Source organism: Myotis brandtii, unplaced genomic scaffold (genome assembly GCF_000412655.1).
Source record: "Myotis brandtii unplaced genomic scaffold, ASM41265v1 scaffold510, whole genome shotgun sequence".
In the NCBI taxonomy this organism is placed as follows: domain Eukaryota; kingdom Metazoa; phylum Chordata; class Mammalia; order Chiroptera; family Vespertilionidae; genus Myotis; species Myotis brandtii.
The window spans coordinates 441,480-462,213 of record NW_005369443.1 but is presented as its reverse complement, the minus strand read 5'-3'; the positions used below and the strand labels follow the sequence as shown (position 1 = coordinate 462,213).

The 20,734-nt window shown below is 42.1% G+C and overlaps 1 protein-coding gene across 2 annotated transcripts in view; it reads left to right on the top strand.

The window, feature by feature from the left end:
- Positions 1-6: 6 nt before the first annotated feature.
- The window catches only part of BCL7B (B-cell CLL/lymphoma 7B), a 22,760-nt gene continuing 2,032 nt past the window's right edge, over positions 7-20,734 (top strand). Inside the window, exons 1-6 of one of the 2 annotated variants that reach the window (XM_005877197.2) lie at positions 7-126; positions 3,109-3,184; positions 14,703-14,799; positions 16,937-17,107; positions 17,916-17,995; positions 18,261-19,312. In XM_005877197.2, coding sequence (XP_005877259.1) covers positions 35-126; positions 3,109-3,184; positions 14,703-14,799; positions 16,937-17,107; positions 17,916-17,995; positions 18,261-18,353 — 609 coding nt within the window. In that variant the 5' untranslated portion in view covers positions 7-34 and the 3' untranslated portion in view covers positions 18,354-19,312. Of the gene's footprint in view, positions 127-3,108; positions 3,185-14,702; positions 14,800-16,936; positions 17,108-17,915; positions 17,996-18,260; positions 19,313-20,734 lie in introns of those variants that run through there. The other variant, XM_014548518.1, reaches the window with a different exon arrangement.

Genomic DNA, 20,734 nt, shown 5'->3' with positions numbered 1-20,734 from the left:
GGCTCCCGCCGCCCCCGCCGCTCCCGCCGCCGCCATGTCGGGCAGGTCAGTCAGGGCCGAGACCCGCAGCCGGGCCAAGGACGACATCAAGAAGGTGATGGCTGCCATCGAGAAAGTGCGGAAATGGTGAGGGGCCGAGGCTGGGGCCGAGGGTGCTGGCGGGGTTCGCCGGTCCAGGCCCAGAGGAGCACCAGACCGGCAGGCGGGGTGTGAGTCCACCGACTGGCGCTTGAGTGGGGGGAAGGGGGGAGCCGGAGAAGGCGGGAGGAGAGTGCCGCTCGCGTCGGCGTGAGTTCAGAGGGCGCGCCAGCCCTGACCAATTAGCGGCTCGACCGGCTCGTGGCCACACCCACCTGTCAGTAGGCGGTGTGTCGCCAGAGGAGATGCCGGCTTCCGGTCGCTTTGGTCTGGAAGATGCTGCTCTCACCAATCCTGGTGCGGTTTTGACTCCGCGTATGCCCGCCTCTGTAGGCTTTTGCTTTGTGAACTGTCCCATATGTTAACCAACAATCTGAGTATCCCGTCCGCCAGACTGAGCACTCTAAGTTTGGTGAGAGGTACCTGGTACCTACCTGGCACAGGAGCAAACTTGGTGTGGAAATCAGAACTCTCTCCCCTAATACCAGACGCACTCTGAACTGTGTAGGCATTTTCTCTTAGTGCCCTGGGAGCTGAGGGTAGAGGAGTCGAGACCTGCTTCTCGTTTAGAAACGGCTCATGTAATGTTCTTTGCAGACGCTAGTTGACTGCCTATTTTGTATCAGGAACGCCGTATTACCACATTAAAGTTGCACAGCCAACTACTTGTGCCAACTTTTTAAAAAAATATTTTGAAAGTATTACATAGGTCCTCCTTTCCCCCCTTAACCTCTTCCAGGCCGCTCCCGTCCCTTCCCCCGCCCCCGTCCCAGGCCCTCACCACCCCATTGTCTGTGTCCACGGGTTATGCATATAAGTTCATTGGTTGATCCCTTTCCACTCACCCTCCGCTGCCTTCCCTTTGAGGTTCAACAGTCTGTTCATGCTTCTGTATCTCTGGGACATAGTTTTTTTTCCCCATCAGTTTACTTGGTTCATTAGATTCCACATATGAGTATCATGTGATACTTATCTTTCTCTGACTTATGCCACCTTCTTGAGTGCTTTTCTCTAGTTGATGATTATTAATAACTTTAAAGCCCTGTTAGGTGTTAACTCCCTCCAGGAAGCCTTACCAAAGCCCTCCTGTCTTTCACTCTCCACCCCTTTTAGGGGCTTCTTACCTGGTGTTTGCTCATTTCCCCACAAGATCAAGTTCCTTATTCCTCTATATCCAAAGTCTTCGTGTATAGTTGGGACCCATTATAATCATGATTTTTCCCCTCCAAATGTAATTCTGGGTATTTTTGTGTGAAATCTAAGAGTTGGCACACCTTTCTTTCTCTTCCGGTATTCTCTGCCCCCACTAGTAGCCTAAGCCAGCTGACATCCTCTCTCCCCCAGCCTCCCTGTGATCTCCCTGTTTCAGCTCTGCTCAGTCCTTGGTCCATTGCTCACATTTCACTCAGTGTGACAATATTTTTCTCAAGTGCAGATCTCATCAGAGTACTCCCCTGCTAAGAAAATAATGCTTCAGTGACCTCTTCTTGCTTGTGAGACCAAACCTGGTCCTGCCTGCCTCACCTGCCTGGCTCAAACTGCCCTCTTTCCCAGGGTGCTGGCCATCTTTCAATTAGAGCCACACTACTATTCCAGCTGCCCGGCATCCTTCCTCAGACTTACATCCCCCTTGCCTAGTTAACTCATAGCTCAGCTCAAAAGTTGGTTCCTCAAGGACACCTTTCAGGACCCCCAATCTAGATCGGATCCCCTTCATAAAACTTTCCACAATTGCATTGGATTAAACCATAAGACATTTCCTATATTTGATTTTTAACCTACAAAAGTGGCAATTTGATATGGTTAACCTAATGATTAAGTGACTGACAATGAAATGAGTTGTTTGATGTCTGTTTCTAACTGGAGTGCAGGCTCTGTGAGGGTAGGGACTATGCATATTGTTCTTGTGTGCCTAGGGCCTAGCACAAGGTCTTGTATATTAAATATTTGTTAAATAAATGAGGAAATGGAGTGTCTTGTCCAGGAATTAACTTCCAATATTCTAAGTCTTTAATTCATTCTTTCTGTTATATCACAGTCTCTTCTTTATGTTCCTGTGATGTTATTTGCTGAATAACATCCTCAATAGCAAAAGTAACAACAGTTTTTGCTTTTTTTATGTTATCAGATGTGGACTTGAAACTTTCAGAAGTAATTTCAGCACACACACACCCCCTACCCCCCACCCCCCGCTTGTCCACAATTTTCTGCCATATTCAAGAATGTCACTTGCCTTTCCCTAGGTATGTGCCTGGGAAAAGATTAAGCTTCTCATTTGTTTAAGGCTTATCTCAAAAGTTACTTCCTCTGGAAAATAAAACCTTAAAGCAGTTCTTCCATGGCTTGGCCTTCACCTCTTCCAGAAACCAGTGTAAGCCTTTATTCTGTTAGCTGGAAGCATCCTGGCCTGTGATTATTTTTAAATGGAGTTTGTGTTTCAACCCAGAGTTCCATAGGAGTCATAGAAGTTCTCCCATCCATGGGATATCCTAGTCTTACTCTGTCTTTCAGCCTTCTCATCCTTGTCACCTTCAATCTTTTCCTTATCTTTTTCACTCCTATGAGCTCCCCAGGTAGGAACTATATCTTATACATCCTTTATATCCTGGAGGGCCTTATAAGTATCTGTGAAATTGAATTATTTTTTGAAAAGAAAAAGATGCTAGATAGATACCTGAGTTTGGAAATGTGCTGGTACTCTATATTGGTTAGTATGTTAGGGGGAAAAAGGCGTTGGTATTCTGTACATTAGGAAAAATGACAAGTAGAGAGTTCAGAGCCAAAGGAATTTGACAGAAGTTTTTCTGAAAGGGATGATTTTGCACTGAAAGTTAAGGTAATTTGATGGAAAGGAAGTTAGAAAACATTGAAGATTGAAGGAATGATTTGCTGAGAAGTAGGAAAGCCCAAGTTATGAACAGAAAATCTATTTTATTGTTTTATCAGTCCTAAGAAGTATTTTTCTTTTAGGGAGAAAAAATGGGTTACTGTGGGTGACACATCCCTTAGGATATTTAAGTGGGTTCCTGTGACCGACAACAAGGAGGTAAGTGTGGAAGAAAATCCCAACAAAAAAAGGTACTGTTTTCTTTCTTTGATTACCTCTTAATGATAAAGGAGTTTATTTCCCCAGAATTGAGTTGGAAATATGTAAAGACATCCTCTGTCATTGGCCCACACAGAGCCTCCCTTTATATTTTCCCTGTATTCCCTTTCCTTAACCCATTCCCCTTTTCCAGGGCTTGGTGAACTATAGCCCATCCTGCTGTGAGTGTCAGTGTAGCCTTATTGGAATTCAGGTATGCCCATTGGTTTCCTTCTGCTTTTGAGTTATAATGGTAGAGTTGAATAGTTGCCATAAGACCTAATGGTCTGCAAAGTCTAAAATATTTATTATCTGGCCCTTTAAGAAAAAGTTTGCTGACTCCTGTTTTTATCCAGTTAGCTATTCACTGCAGTGTATTTTTATATGTTTTATATGTATATATGCCTTTCTAATTCCTCTTCCATGGGTTTATTTGGACACCTGTGTATTCTTGAAAAATACATAGCATTGTTTCATGTTGGTGTTTTTAAAGGTTTACATCTAAATGTAGCATTGTGCTATAAACCTCCATTCTCCTTTGTTCAGCCTTGTTTTTGAGAACTCTCCATGTTTCTATAATTGTAAATACAGTTACTACCTTTGACCCTTGCACTGTATTCTTTTATATAGTGTTCACATTCATGTACACATTTCCTGGGTAATAAAACACCCAGATTGTCTCCAACTCTTTTCCCCTAATTGTTTTTGAAAAATCTCAAATATAAAACAGACATAAAAGTAAGTGAAACAGCCCTAACCGGTTTGGCTCAGTGGATAGAGCATCAGCCTGAGGACTCAAGGGTCCCAGGTTCGATTCCGGTCAAGGGCATGTACCTTGGTTGTGGGCACATCCCCAGTAGGGAGTGTGCAGGAGGCAGCTGATCGATGTTTCTCTCTCATCGATGTTTCTAACTCTCTACCCCTCTCCCTTCCTTTCTGTAAAAAAATCAATAAAATATATTTTTTAAAAAAAAGTAATTGAAACATAAATGCACAGTATTCTATATATACTGGAGCAGTGATGGCGAACCTTTTTAGCTCGGCGTGTCAGCATTTTGAAAAACCCTAACTTAACTCTGGTGCCGTGTCACATATAGAAATTTTTTGATATTTGCAACCTTAGTAAAACAAAGACTTATATTTTTGATATTTATTTTATATATTTAAATGCCATTTAACAAAGAAAAATCAACCAAAAAAATGAGTTCGCGTGTCACCTCTGACACATGTGTCAGGTTCGCCATCACTGTACTAGAGGCTCGGTGCATGGATTCTTGCACTGTGGGGGGACATGTGGACTGCGGGGATCAGTCTGCTGTGGGAGCGCCGCTCATCCCGGTCAGCTGAGTGGCGCTCCCCTTGTGGGAGTGCACTGACCACAGGTCAGGTCGCTATGACACGCACTGACCACCAGGGGGCAGATGCTCAATGCAAGGGTTTTGCATTGAGCATCTGCCCCCTGGTGGTCAGTGCGTGTCATAGCGACTGGTCAACCGGTCATTCCACCGGTCGCTCGCTGGGCTTTTATATATATAGATAAAAGCCAAGCGACCGGAACGACTGGAACGACTGGTTGCTATGACATTCACTGTGGCTGGCCAACCAGCCCGATTGAGGGCGGAGCTGGCTGGCCAACCTCCTGCGGCCCCTCCCCCTGGCCGGACCCCACCCATGCACGAATTCGTGCACCAGGTCTCTAGTAATGAATAAATACAGTAGGTCCTCTGGTTATGTCAGACATCCGTTCGTATGGCACGAACGTAATGTGATTTTCGCAGTAAGTCGGAACATAAGCACCTACGTCACTCACATGGAGCACATACACAGCAGTAATGAAGTGAAACAATAAAAAAAATTTAAAAGAAAGATAACAATTCTTGACCTTTACTTGTGGTAAATAAATAATAAAAAACATAAAGCACATATGTACATATGTAGAAATGACAGAACTTTTTTTTTTTATAAATAAATGGGAGATGGCAACATAACCACGAAACGACGTACGTCGAGTTCGACGTAACCCGAGGACTGTCTGTATAAAGCTGATACTCTTGTCAAAACAACCCAGGTCAGCCCTAGCCTTCTATTGGCTACCTCTGCTTTCTATTGGCTACCTCTATTGGCTACCTCTACTTTCTATTGGCTACCTCTACTTTCTATTGATTACCTCTTTTGGCTACCTCTATTTCTATTGGCTCAGTGGGTCAAGCATCAGCCTGTGGACTGAAGGGTCGTGGGTTCGATTCCAGTGAAGGGCATATGTCTGGGTTGCGGGCTTGATCCCCAATATCTCTCTCTCTCCCTCTCCCTTCCTCTCTGAAATCAATTAAAATATATTTTAGCCCTGACCGGTTTGGCTCAGTGGATAGAGCGTCAGCCTGAGGACTCAAGGGTCCCAGGTTCGATTCCGGTCAAGGGCATGTACCTTGGTTTCGGGCACATCCCCAGTAGGGAGTGTGCAGGAGGCAGCTGATCGATGTTTCTCTCTCATTGATGTTTCTAACTCTCTATTCCTCTCCCTTCCTCTCTGTAAAAAGTCAATAAAATATAAAAAAAATATATATATATATATTTAAAAAAAAAAAACAAACAAAAAACCCAGGTCAGAAAATAGAGTATTGGCTGTAGCTGGTGTAGCTTAGTGGTTAGAACGTTGGTCCATGCACCTGAGGGTTGCAGGTTCGATCCTGCTTGTGGGAGGCAACCAATCTATGTGTCTCTCTCACATCGATGTTTCTTTTCCCCCCTCCCTTTCTTCTACTCTCTAAAAATCAATGAAAAAATATGCTTGGGTGAGGATTAACCAACCAAAAAAAGAAAGAAAATAGAGCATTGCCAACTCTGCCAGAGGCCTCTGTGTGACTCTTTCCAGCAACCCGTCCCTCCCCTCTAGAGGAAATGTTGCTCCTACTTTTGTTTTTCTTACCACTTCTCTAGTCATTTGCAAACATTTTTAACTTTATATAAACAGTATCATGAAATGTCTATTTTTGTGTATCTTGTTCTTTTTGCTTAGCATTATGTTTATAAAATTCATCCATGTTGTCTTTGGAGCTATTTGTTCTTTTTAGTTGCTACATGGAATTTCATTATAGAACTATACCATAATTTATCTTTCTGAATCTCCTGTACATGGATGTTGGGGTGTTCCCAGTTTGGGATACTAGGAACAATGCTCCTAATTCAGAATGTGAGTCAACATGTAGATTAGTTTTCCTAGGAGTGGAATTGTGGGTCTTGGGTGGCTGTGTTTTTTACTTAAACTAGCTAATGCTAAACTATTTCCCAAAGTGAGTGATTGTACCAGTTTACAAGGGTGGGCAAAAGTAGGTTTAAGTGTCCACTTTCACTGGTCATTGATTAAATTACCAGCCATCATTACCTAGAATTTAAATCGGAGGAAGGGAGGTGGGTGGAAAGGGAAGAGTGTATAAATGGTGATGGGGGGAAAATAAAATAAAGGAAAAAAAGATAAATCATAAGTAAGGATACAAAATAATAAAAAGACATGTAATACAATAATTAAGAAATATATAATAATACAAGGATAACCTCACAACTATAAATTTACTTTTGCCCACCCCTGTATATTCCCACCAGAAATAGGGGAGTTCTTGTTTTAAATCCTTATCAACAATTAGTATTGTTAGCCCTAACTGGTTTGGCTCAGTGGATAGAGCAGACTAAAAGGTCCCGGGTTCAATTCCGGTCAAGGGCATGTACCTTGGTTGTGGGCACATCCCCAGTAGGGGGTGTGTAGGAGGCAGCTGATCGATATTTCTCTCTCATCGATGTTTCTAACCCTCTATCCCTCTCCCTTCCTCTTTGTAAAAAATCAATAAAATATATTTAAAAAACAAACAAAAAAAACACAGTATTGTTAGATTTATATGTAAAGTTATCTCATCTTGGTTTTAATTTGATGACAAATTGTGTCATTACTAATGACATTGAGCTTTGACCTTTGTTTATGGTCAAATGACATTGACCTTTCCTATGTTTATTAGCCTTTTGGGTTTCCTCTTTTAGGAAGTGCATATTTAAGTGTATTTGCCTCTGGTCTTTTTCTTATGACTTGTAATTGTCTGTGTTCTGGTCACAAATTCTTTAAATTATATACTACCCATACCATTTCCCATTCCATGGCTTGTCTTTGCACTGTCTTTATGCTGCCTGAGTAAAAAAAAACTTTTTAATTTTAACATAGACAACATAATTAAGATTTTTCTTGAATGTCTTAAGAAATCTCTTTTCAAAGAGAAACATCAGAACTAGTGTGGTGGTTCTGATCCAAGAGTCCCTAAGGACCTAGCTTCTTCTAATCTTTTTGTTTCTTTAAAAAATCATTTTAGCCCTAACTGGTTTGGCTCAGTGGATAGAGCGTCGGCCTACGAACTGAAAGGTCCCAGGTTCGATTCCGGTCAAGGGCACATGCCCGGGTTGTGGGCTTGATCCCCCAGTGGGGAACTTGCAGGAGGCAGCCGATCAATGATTCTCTCTCATTGTGGATGTTTTTCTCTCTCTCCCTCTTCCTTCCTCTCTGAAATCAATAAAAATATATTTTAAAAAAATCATTTTAGCCCTAGCTGGTTTGGCTCAGTGGATGGAGCATCAGCCTACAGACTGAAGGGTCCCAGTTTCGATTCCGGTCAAGGGCATATGCCCGGGTTGTGCACTTGGTCCCCAGTAGGGGGGTGTGCAGGAGGCAGCCAATCAATGATTCTCTCTCATCATTGATGTTTCTATCTCTCTCTCCCTGTCCCTTCCTCTCTGAAATCAATAAAAATATATTTTTTAAAAATTATTTTAGAGTCCTGGCTGGGTGGCTTAGTTGGTTGGAGTGTTGGTTCAGTGCACCAAAAGGTTGTGGGTTTGATTCCCAGTCAGAACACATACCTAGGTTTCAGGTTTGATCTCCAACCTGGGCGTGTATGATCGATATTTCTCTCTCTCTCTCTACCTCTCTCTCTCTGCCTCTCTCTCTCTCTCTGCCTCTCTCTGTCTCTCCCTTCTTCTCTCTCTAAGAAAAGCAAGGGAAACATATTCTTTGGTGAGGATTAATAATAATAATAATTTTAGAGACTAGTGACACTATTCATTTTACTCTTTTTAATTAATTGTGGTAAAATACACACCATAAAATTTACCATCTTATCATTTTTTGTGTTTAGTTCAGTGCAGTAGTGTTACATATATTTACCTTGTTTTACAACCAATCTCCAGAACTTTTCATCTTGTAAAACTAAAACTTCATACCCATTAAACAGTTCCCCATTTCTCTGCTCCATTTTTGACCTTGTATTCCAAGGTTAAGCTTTAGCCATTCACTCAGCACATTCAGATACCAGGCAGCAGGAGGAGTAGAAAGATGGCAAATGGTATTTTCAGGAGTTTAAGTAGTTTCCTAGAAGTTGCCTCAGGATATACTATAAGTGTTCATAATAGCTTGTGGTACATCTAGTGCCTGGGAAGACTGAGAAAATATGACCACCTAAAAATTCTATTAATATGCCCTGGCTGGCGTTGCTCAGTGGTTGGAGCGTGGTCGTCGTCCACCCTCACCCCCCACCCCCAGGTATGGTCAAGGGCACGTACCTGAGTTGCATGTTTGGTTCTCAGCCCCAGTCAGGGTGTGTGCAGGAGGCAACTAGTCTATGTCCATCTCTCTCTGTCTCTCCCTCTCCCCCACTCCCCCTTCCTTCCTCCCTCACACTTTTCTCTAAAAAAAAAAAGCAATGGAAAAAAATATCCTCAGGTGGGATTAACAACAACAAAAAAGTTCTATTAATATGGACGAGGATTTCTGCCATAATACACTTGCTTTTTTCCCCCTCTCTTTACCTTCTGGTGACTAAATTTTCTTCTGGTGATTTTAAGTTCTTTTTTCTATTTTTCTATTGGCTACCTCTAACTTAAGACTCATTATGTTTCCCTGTAAAGTGTATCAAAATCTGTATTTTCCCTCTGAACCTGGTAATACCCACAACATTTTCCCCACCTATGGTCTCTGCCCCTCCCCCACTTCTATCCTTACCTTGTCCTTAGTTGTTGTTTTTAATATGTAAATATCTTTTCTAAGGAAATATTTTTTAATTCTTTTTTTCTAAATATATTTTTATTGATTTTAGACAGAGAAAGGGAGAGGGAGAGAGAGAGATAGAAACATCAATCGGCTGCTTCCTGCACGCCCCCTACCAGGGGATCGGATGGAGCCTGAAAGCTGGGCATGTGCCCTGACCAGGAATCAACTGTGACCTCGTGATTCATGGGCTGATGCTCAACTACTGAGGCATACCGGCTGGGCCCTTGTCCTTAGTTTTGACTGGAATTTTAGATTATACTAGAGGCCCGGTGCACGAAATTCTTGCACGGGGTGGGGGGTGTCCCTCAGCCCGGCCTGTGCCCTCGGGGGATGTCCGACTGCTGGTTCAGGCCTGATCCCCGAGTTGGACATCCCTCTCACAATCCGGGATGCTGCATGCACCAATGACCATACTTTTCATACAGGTGAAAGGCATCTTGCTGTTCTATGGGCAGCTACATTTTTTTGCCCTGATTATAAAAAGTAGTACATAACATAATCCTATTGAGGCAGTAGTACCATTTTCCCCATCTTATGGGTGGAAAAACTGAAGCAAAGAGAAGTTAAGTAATTGGCTTTGTCACACAGTTGTAAGTGTCAGGATCAGGGCTGACCACAAAATGTGCAAGCCAGGGTCCATGCATGTCATCGCTGCATCATCCTGTTTTTTCAGTGTTAGAGTAGCCTTGCCAGGTTTTAATTTTTAAATCTAAGAGACTGTTCCCATATAGGGTAGGGTCCCTAGGCCTGGCCAGCGATCAGAGCCGATCTGTGGGGCGACTGGTGGGCAGGGTGATCGGGGTGCCCCCGCTGGCACCCACCTTGGCTGGCGGCCTGGCACTGCCCGCTGGCTGGCCCCACCCCCCGATCACCGCCACCGCCTGTTGCCTCCCTCTCAGGGGGGAGGGGGCAGACACTCAATGCAGGAGCAGCTCCTGCGTTGAGCATCTGCCCCCAGGTGGTCAGTGCACGTCATAGCGACCGGTTGTTCAGCTGTTTGGTTGATTTGCATATTAAGCTTTTATTATATAGGCTATTCAGTTCATATATTTCAGTTTTTGCAGATATTTCTTATTTTAGTCATTGCTTAACTAGCCAAAGTTAACATTACTAATTATTTACTAACCCTTTGCCACCTATTTTTATTTTTATTGATTTCAGAGAGGAAGGGAGAGCGAGATAGAAACATCAGTGATGAGAGAGAATCATTGATTGGCTGCCTCTTGCACGCCCTCCCCCCTCGGGGATTGAGCCTGCAACCCGAGCATGTGCCCTTGAATGGAATCAAACCCGGGACTCTCCAGTCCACAGGCCAACGCTCTATCCATGGAGCCAAACCAGCCAGGGTTTTTGCCACCTATTTATTATTATTTTCTCCTAGATTCATTTCTCTTGCTGGAATCCATCCTTCAAAATTTTTTCACAGAGGGCTTTTGTAGAACTTTCTGAAAATATCTTTTTATTCCTAAAAATATCTTTATTTTATTTTTATGTTTTGTTGATCATTTCATGTTTAATTGATATTTTTAGGAATAAAAAGAAAACATGTTTTTATTCCTGAAAATATCTTTGTTTTACTTTCATGTTTAGTTGACCTCTATATGAAATTCTAGGTTCCAAATTATTTTCTTTCAGCATTTTAAAATTATTACTCAGTTGTGTTTCTGGTGAGAAATCTGATGTCAGTCTGATTCTTGATTCTTTGTAGTTATCCTCTTGTATTTCTGGGAACTTTTAGAATTTATTCTCTCTCTGATCTTCTAGGACTTCTATAAAACTATCCTGTAATGTTCACATCTAGCTTCTTTATTTCTGAACTTTTCTCTCATTTATTTCATCTCGCTATTCTTTCCTCATTTCCCTATTTTAATTTCTCAACCCAGTTTTTGCTCATTAATCCTTTCTTAAACTATATCTATTTCTGCTACTAAACTCATTTACTTTTTATTTTGAACAATTATACCAATTTCCTGTATTGATTCTTCTTCAAAACAACTTTCCAGTATCATCCTTATCTATGTGAGCAGACTCACTATGTGTTTTATTTAAATTCTTCTGTGCCATTGCCATTCTGGTATAGCTTGTTCTGTTTATTGTCTTTCATGGTGCTTGTTATCCTCCAATATCTGGTTAGTGTTTTCTGTACACTTATCTTTTATTCCCTTGGGACTCTACCCTGCCTTGGCTAAAATAATATGTAACTGAGGGAGTATATAAGCCTAAACCCTGGTTTCCCTCCTCTAAATGAATTTAAGGGATGGAGTTCCCTCTACCATCTTCCCCTGCCTCCCAGGGAACTCCCTAGTACCATTCTTCCATGTGCTACCTTAATATAGGAGCAACCATCCTCCCTTGTCATTGCCAAGCCCAAGGTGAATGTTAGGAGGGCTATGGAGCCACTCTTTATTCTTCATACATCCCTGGCACCTGTGAGGCCATTACTGCTAGAATCAACCCCTCCCCCACCTCCCCCAACTCATTTTTACCATTTAAGTCCCTGGTCCTTTCCTATTCAAATTCTCTCTGGGACTCAGCTCCCTTTGTCTCTCTTGAGGGCTTCTTGCAGTGTTTGTGTTGCTTTCTGAGCTGGGCCCAGAGGTCCATCAGTTTATCTGCCCTCTAGTGATTCATGGTGGTGTGCCATCTTCTAAGGTACTAGCATAGACCTGTTAGATTAGGAAAAATGGAAAATGATGATCAAATTGGTAAAGAAAAAATTATGAAGGATACAGGGAGTGGGACACTCACTGCTGATGGGAGTGTTAATTGGCACAAACTTTACAGGTCAAGTTGATCATAAGAGCTTTCAGTGATGGATGTGTTAATTAGTTAGACTGTTGGAATCCTTTCACAAATGTATACAGTGTGTCCCCAAAAAATGTGTACACACTTTAACAGCTGATAGCTCAGTTTTGAACATAAAATTTACTTTACTAAACACTGCCTTTATAATTATTCAAAGTGTGTGTATATATATATTTTTTTGGGGGGGGCACCCTATATGTATATCAAGTCACCATTATGTACACTTTAAATATCTTACAGTTTTATTTGTCATGTATAACTGAGTCAGTAAAACAGAAGGGGTAAAAAGTTTTAAATATTTATTCCTTAAATATGCAAGTTTTATCTCTAGGAGTTTATCCTCAGGAGATAATCATATGTGTATAAAATATGCTTAAATATACCTAATGATAAAGCCAAACATTCAGCATTACTGCATTGTTTGTAGTGTTTCAAATTGCAAGCAAAATAAAGATCTTTTTTTTTTTAAATATATTTTATTGATTTTTTACAGAGAGGAAGGGAGAGAGATAGAGAGTTAGAAACATCGATGAGAGAGAAACATCGATCAGCCGCCTCCTGCACATCTCCCACTGGGGATGTGCCCGCAACCCAGGTACATGCCCTTGACCGGAATCGAACCTGGGACCCTTCAGTCCGCAGGCCGACGCTCTATCCACTGAGCCAAACCGGTTTCGGCTAAAATAAAGATCTTAATATAGCCTGGCCAGTGTGGTTGAGTGGTTGAGCATGAACCCATGAACCAAGAGGTCACTGGTTCGATTCCTAGTCAATGTTTCTCTCTTATTAATGTTTCTATCTCTCCCTTTCCTTTCCTCTCTAAAAATCCATGAAAACATATACATATATAAAAAAAGAGAACTTATTGTACAGAATTCATTAAATAAGTTTAAGTTATTGTGCACCTGTATTTTGTAAATCTTTGTAACCATTATAAAAAAGATGTAGCCGGGCCGGCGTGGCTCAGTGGTTGAGCCTTGACCTATGAACCAGGCAGTTACAGTTCAATTCCCGGTCAGGGCATATGCCCCAGTGTAGGGTGTGCAGAAGGCAGCTGATCAATGATTCCCTCTCATCATTGATGTTTCTATCTCTCTCTCCTTCTCTGAAATCAATAAAAATATATAAAAATGAATAAATAAGAATAAAAAAAGATGTAGAAGATTACTCAGTTGCATAGAGAAATGTTTAATGCAGTGAATGAGGAAGGGGAAGTAAGTTATATGACCCATTTTCACACAAATATATGTGTAGGTTGTCTCTGGTTTTTGTTTTTTTTTTCTGTACTTCCAGAATTCCCTATAGTGAAGTATGTATTTTACATGAACACAGAATCGTTAAAATGAAGATAAAATAGAGATCAGAAAAAAATAATGATAAAGCCAAATGTTGGCATGGGTGCTGTGAAACTAGTACCCTTTCAGAGAGTAGTGGGGTACAGTGTATTTCAAGGAAAGTAATATGATTATATTTTCTGATCCAGAAGGAATATTTTTGTGTGAATTTTATCTCAATAAAATAATCCAGGGAAAAATGAAAGTTTAGCATTGTGGTTTTATTTCTAGTAACAATAAATAAACACAATCCTAAATAAGTTAAAGCTAAATGTCTAATAGTTGAGAAGTTATTAAGTGAATTATGGTATATGGAATATTATGCAGCTATTAAAAACATGTTTATGTAGCTTATGTAGTAAAATGGTCAAGTGTAATTACACTAAAATTATGTCTGTATAGGAAAAAATGAAGGGAAGGACATGCATAAATTGTACAGTTGATTTATTGCAGAGATAGGATTGAGAGTTATGAACAAAAAATTGTATTAGTAGTACAATGCATGTACAATAAAGAGACATGATGAACAGTATGAATTAGTGAATTTGAAATTACCAGATTTAAACTTTGGGCTGTTGGGATGCTGTCATTTGCAAATTTCCTTTCCTGTGGGCTTGTTTGTTGCAGGCTAGTTCATCTTCCCACTGTGGTTCCCTAACATGTGTAGCCTATATCCTGCTTGAAGGGAATGATGTTATAGGTAAAGATTGAAGTAGGGTGAACATTTTGAATGGATGGGTTTTTTTGGTCAGGAATAGAGCTAGCAGGGGCCCCTTTGTCCCATAACTTCTTACATTACATATAAATGACTCCTTCCTTTTTCCAGTCAGAGGTCCATTCTTCTTTCACTTACTTTTTTTTTTTCCTGCTGTGCTACTAAAATAGGAATCTTTTTCGAAATTAATATTTTGTGCTTCTCACCCATCCTCATGAGGAAGGGTTGGATCGAACATTCTGATCAGGGCAGAAAGCAGAAGAGTACCACAGGGAAATCTAGTGGAAGTATATGTGTCTATCTTTTACTTTTGATTCATGATATTAGCGCTGGAAGGGTCCATTTTACAGCTATAAACACTGAGACTTGCGAACACCTTGTCCAGGATTCCATTATGCCTTGGGCCCTGGATTCTCAAAACCACTGTCATTATTCCTGTTCAGTCCTAATCCAGACCTCTGTGGTGTCTCAAAAAGCACCCTTCTCTATCTCTGCAAGTCTCCTGGTTGGCTCTGTCATATCCCTCTTTTTTTCCTTTTCTAGAAAGAAAAGTCAAAATCGAATGGTTCAGCAGCCCGGGAACCTAATGGCTTTCCCTCTGATGCCTCAGCCAATTCCTCTCTCCTTCTTGAATTCCAGGGTGAGTTGCATCCATATGTCTTCCTTGCAGGAAAATGAAAATTTAGATGAACCCATTAATAATAAGAATAGTTCTATGTATAATTTCAGTGCCTACTGTTTTGCTGGTATCTTGCTAGGCACTATACATAAATCTTCCCTTTTATACTTCACAGTAACCCTGCAAGATAGATGATAGTATCCTTATTTTCCATTTAAGGAAACAGGCTCAGAGAGGTGAAGTTACATATATAAAGTAACATAACTAGTAAGTGACAAACCACATTAATTCCTGGTTTTCTGGATCAGAAGCTCTTTTCTTTAGACAGTATACTTTATGATTGTACCTGAGAGTAGGCCACCCAAAGCTAGGGCATCTACCTATCCCCTGTTGGCACAAGTTCTGCTTCTTAAATCAGTCTTCAGTAAATGTCCTGCCTGTGTCAGGACCGCATTCATGATGTGACCTCTTACACCTACGTGGCAGTTACTGTTTGTGAAGCGCTTTCACTTCAGTTTCTCATTTTTATTCTGACATCAGCCTGTGATACAAACCAGGCAGTTACTATCATCCCTAGTTAAGGAAATGATGTTTGGAGAAAAAAAGTGTTCTCCTAAGTTCAAAAGTGACAAAGCTTTATTCTTACTTTTTTTCTTTCTTTTATTTTTTTTTTAGAGCTTTATTCTCTTTTTATGATAAAATGCAACTTCCATTTTAGCATAGAAGATCGTGGTCTTCGTAGAAGTAAAGACTAGAAAGGGCTTACGATTTTCTCTTCAAAACTAGTCTGGGAGCACGCAGGTATCCCCTGCCAACCTTTCCCCCAACCCTCTGTCCCTGCCCCAGGGTCAGTGTGATATATGAAGGAATACAAGAAAAAGGTTTTCTAGTTATGTGTGGGGTATTCAATAACTGTAGAACTCTAGGAGACATATATGAGGCTTCCCTTTCTCAGTCTGATCACCATTTCATCCTTTTCATTCAGTGAACATTTAATGATCTCCTACTGTATGCCAGGTATATGCACAAGAAATTCAAGGACCAATAAGCCACAGAGCCTATCTGCACAGAGTATAATGGAAGGAAACTGGTGTGTAAAATAGTAAACTCAGGTGTGCACAGGATACTACAGGAGCATAAAAGAGAAGGTGGTCATTTTTACTCAACAGAGCTTGGGAAATTTGGAGGACATTATGCTTGAGCTCGATGTTGGCCTGTATAGGGACTTTCCAGAAAGGCTAGAAAGAACAAGAAACACACCTGTTCATGAAGTAGCTCTTTGCTTAGGGTCCAGCTTGGTGTGGACTAACAACAGGGAGTGAGACTGGAGATGAGAAAGGACTTTGTACGTTATGATAGGGCCATCTTCTCCCTGTCCAGAGAAGCACTGGGATTTGAATTTTATTGTTTTGGCAGCAGGCAACCATTGAAGGGTTTAGAAATATCATGCTGGCAGAGGTGTGAAGTACAGTGGGAGTACATGGTACTGAAGGAAGGGCAGTTAGGTGGCTTTTGCTGGAGGCTAGGCCTGAACTAAGCCACCAGGAGAGGAAGGAATGAACACAACTCCCGTGTTTTTAACTATTTCTAACTTAGGTGGTGATTTCAAGCCTTCAGACAGCTTCCCAGGTGGGACTCCTTTGGTCCTTGAGGCCTCGGGTGGAACCTAGACCACTAAAGGATCTGAGCTGAATACTTCCAGACACAACCATCCTCCTCCTTCAGACGGCCGAGAATGCCAGACAGATTTTATCATTTTCTACATATCTTGTGTTGTGAGAAAGGTTGAAAGGCATACTGTCCATCTCTTCCACTGGACAATAAGAAAATACAGGGTCTAAACTATAAGTGGTGGATAATAATTAACTGTATCCTGATCTTCCTGAAATATACATGTTGCATATATTTGAAAATTCTAGCTGCACCTGGTGCTTAGAATATGTCGTGAAATAGGAAATGCTTAAATTAATCAACTTAGACTCTGTTGATAATTTGCAGTGCATAGAAGCCCCATGAAGCTCTGCCTTTGGTTCAGAGTGCATCTGCATCAGTGATCATTGTACCTGGTGTGTCTATGGCTGCCTGAGAAGACACCAGAGTTACTCTTGAGGAATAATTACCACCCTCAGCTGTTACCTTTGTCATGTTTGGTTTTCAGATGAAAACAGCAACCAGAGTTCTGTGTCTGATGTCTATCAACTCAAGGTGGACAGCAGCACCAACTCAAGCCCCAGCCCCCAGCAGAGCGAGTCCCTGAGCCCAGCACACACCTCTGACTTCCGCACAGATGACTCCCAGCCCCCTACTCTGGGCCAGGAGATCCTTGAGGGTAAGTCAGGACGAGCATCTTGGAGGGGCCTTGCCTCTTGCTGTTGATGTTTCTCTTCTTCGGAGTAAGTGGATAGAGAAAATGCCACAGAGTCTGGCAGTCTCAAGCTATTTGTTAACAGTTTGGGCTACTTTGGAGAATGGTTGTATTTTCCCCTTACAGAATGAAGGAAGAAAACAAACAATATAAGTGAGCGCCAGGATCTGTGTGAGGCACTTTCAATATTTAACGCCTGGTATAATTCTCTCCCAAATCCTTGAAATAGACGCTATTATCTCCATTTTACAGATGAAGAAGTGGAGTCTTAGAAAGTTTTAATTGCTTATCAAAGATCACATAGTTAGTAACTGGTAGCGTGGGTATCTCTAATTATAGTCCTTCTTACTTCAGAGTTTATTCTCTTTGCATTATCTCCTGTGAATTTCTTCTTATATATTGTTTCTATGTATGTTGATTCTTTTTAAAAAATATATGTTTTTATTGATTTCAGAGAGGAAGGGAGAGAGAGATAAGAAACATCAGTGATGAGAGAGAATCATTGATCGGCGGCCTCCTGCATGCCCCCCACTAAGGATTGAGCCCACAACCCAGGCATGTGCCCTTGACTGGAATCGAACCCGGGACCCTTCAGTCCGTAGGCTGAGCCAAACCAGCTAGAACTGTATGTTGATTCTTCAGCCAGGGTTGCCTCTTCAACAAGGCACCTCTAGATAGCCTTAGGAAACCTTCCCCAGCTTTAAGGCAGATTCTACAGGAGTCTCCTGCGTCAGGAGGCCTTGCAGTTCTGCTGACCTTGTTGCTTTTACAGAGCCCTCCCTGCCTGCCTCAGAAGTGGCTGATGAACCTCCCACCCTCACGAAGGAAGAACCAGTTCCACTGGAGACACAGGTAAGGAGGCACTTTGGGTTTCCCAGTTTCTAAGAAAAAAGGAAGGACTTCATTGCTGTGAATTGCATATATTGTGTTGAATGTGCTATAGTGTAGTAGAGTGGGGAAGCAGCAAGGAAAACTAGTGTCTCCAGGTTATAAGGTAGGGGAAAATGTTTGGTTATCTACGAGAAGATTGGCATTGGGCTTCTGGGTTGTAATTAGGGGTGGGGAGGTTCTGGTTCAGAGGGATGGCCCTATAATTCCATGTTCTGGCTGCTCCTAGATGGCCACGGAAGAGGAAGACTCAGGTGCCCCACCCCTGAAACGCGTCTGTGTGGACCAACCCGCAGTGCCGCAGACAGCCTCAGAAAGCTAGCACCATCCTGGCACCCTTCACCTCCTGGCCCCCTGCCTCTATTTATTGCATTCTGGTTCTGACTGTGCTGTGTTGCTGGGCTAAGGGCAAGCACTGGGGTCCAGAGCCTGCCCATAGGAGCCTTCTATTCTGGAAGGCTGACATAGGACTTGGGGTTATTGCATCATCTTCCCTCCCTGGCACCTATGTCTGCTTGTTCCTGAGAAGAGGAATGCTCATGTCCTCTTTGTATCCCAAGTAGGCTGGAGTATCAGCCATCCCAAGGTTTATCTGTCACCTCCAGGTAGCAGTCTCTGCTCCAGAACCTCTGGACTGAGCTGCTGGCGCTTCTATAAGAAGAAAGAGATGTGGACGGCACCCTTTAGAGAAGAGGGTGCCAAGAGTTACTTGAATTGGATGGCGACTGTAGATGTCTGGACTTTCCCTTAGGGCTAGGTGCCCTGTGGGCCGTTATTGGAGGATGCCTAGGTAGAGACTTTGGAGGGAAGGGGTTTTTCTCCACATGAGGGCAAAAAAGTCCATATAGATTTCTTGCTGCCCTGGCACCTCTGCCCATTTCTGAGGTCATCCTGCCTCTCATGGGCTCTCTAGCTGCTGACAATTCCCCCCACCACCACCAAAAGAAAACTATCTCCCCCCCACACACACATGCAGCTTTCTGTTCTTACCCGTACATTTCATTCCAGCATTCTCTGCCTCCTGCCACAGTCCCCAGCATTCATGCCACAAAACCCCAGAAAGAATTTGAAGTCTGACCACAGTACCCATCCCCCAGAGTACTCCTTCAGCTCAGACTTTCTAGAAAGATTCCCTTTCTTTAAAATCTGCATGTTTAATTGAACTTCGTGATTTTATTTTTTGTTTCATAAAAGTTTAAGAAATGGAAATGGGCAACAGTGAGTGAAGACATATTTTAGCACTGAATAGAATATTTTTTAAATTAAACTATTTGAAATATGTCTTGTTGGTATCTGAGTGCTTCATTCTTGAAGGTTGTGGGGGTGGGGCTGGGAGTATGGGTGGCTGAGTGCTTGTGAAGTCACTGTGGACTAGGCTCTGCCCATTGTCTTACTCCCAGAGAATGGCTGTGATGCCAATGATTTGTAGACTCCCTTTGAAGTTGTTGTGTAGTTGGAATTCTATGATTGTTCCTGTGTACACTGAATGCAACCAATTGTTTTCCACAGCTGCTTAGGAGGCATTCATGAGTTCTTTATTTCATTTATTATGGCAAAATACACGTAACATAACATTTATCATTTTGACCATTTTGAAGTATACAGTTCAGTGGTACTAAGTACATACACAATATTATGCAATCATCACTGCTCTCTACCTCCAAACTTTTCATTACCTCAAACAAACCCCCATACCTATTAAGCAGTTGCTCCCCACTTGCCCCTTCCTGGAGGCCCTGACAATCACTAATCTATTTTCTGTCCATGAGTTCCTTCTTGATTCCAAAGGAAAACTAGAGTCATGGTTGAAAGAGTTCTACATTCTACATGTTAAAGAACTTTGTTTCGGTATTCCCTAAAGTGATTCACTTTTCTCATAAAGTGATTCACTTTTCTCAGGAGCTCCAAGTTTATGGGATGAGAGAACCAAATTCTGCTGCCCTGTTTTATCATCCCTAATTTGCTTTTTCTTAAAATTTTACATAACATGTACTATCAAGGTGTCAAATGCATGTCACAGATACTGGAATTGTATGTGGAACATAAAATAAGTATCCTATATAATAAAAGCCCAGCGACCGAACAGTAGAACGACCAGAATGACCGGTCAACCAGTTGCGATGACTGCTCGGCAGTCCCCACAGGCCATGGGATCTAAGGGTTTCTATTCATAGCTTTAAGAATGGAATGAGATCATCAGCTTTTAAGTAGTTGAGGGAGAACACACACTGCTCCTTTTTCATTCTCTTTGTCCCACCTTCTTGCTAGAAAATGAACACCTGGCTCCCGTGGCCCCGCCCCGAGCGCGCTTGGCCAAGAGCTCACTGGCCCTCGGCCCCAGTGAGTCTGTGTAATGTTAACGTAAAAAACCCACTGAATCCTGTAAAGAATTTTATGAGTTTATTTAAGCCAAACTGTCGACAAATGCTAGGAAGCAGAACCTTAGTGAATTGAGATAATGCCCTGGAGAATGGCATGGCACATCTATATACACTGCAATCAAAGGAAGGGGCGTAAGCGGGTTACATGAAATCGACTGGTGATAGACTAGAGAGGTGGGAGAAAGCAAAGGGGGGAGGAACCCCTGGGATTGGATAAAAAGTAAAATGAGCCCTGACCAGTTTGGCTCAGTGGATAGAGCATCCGCCTGTGGACTGAAGGGTCCCAGGTTCGAATCCAGTCAAGGGCATGTACCTTGGTTGC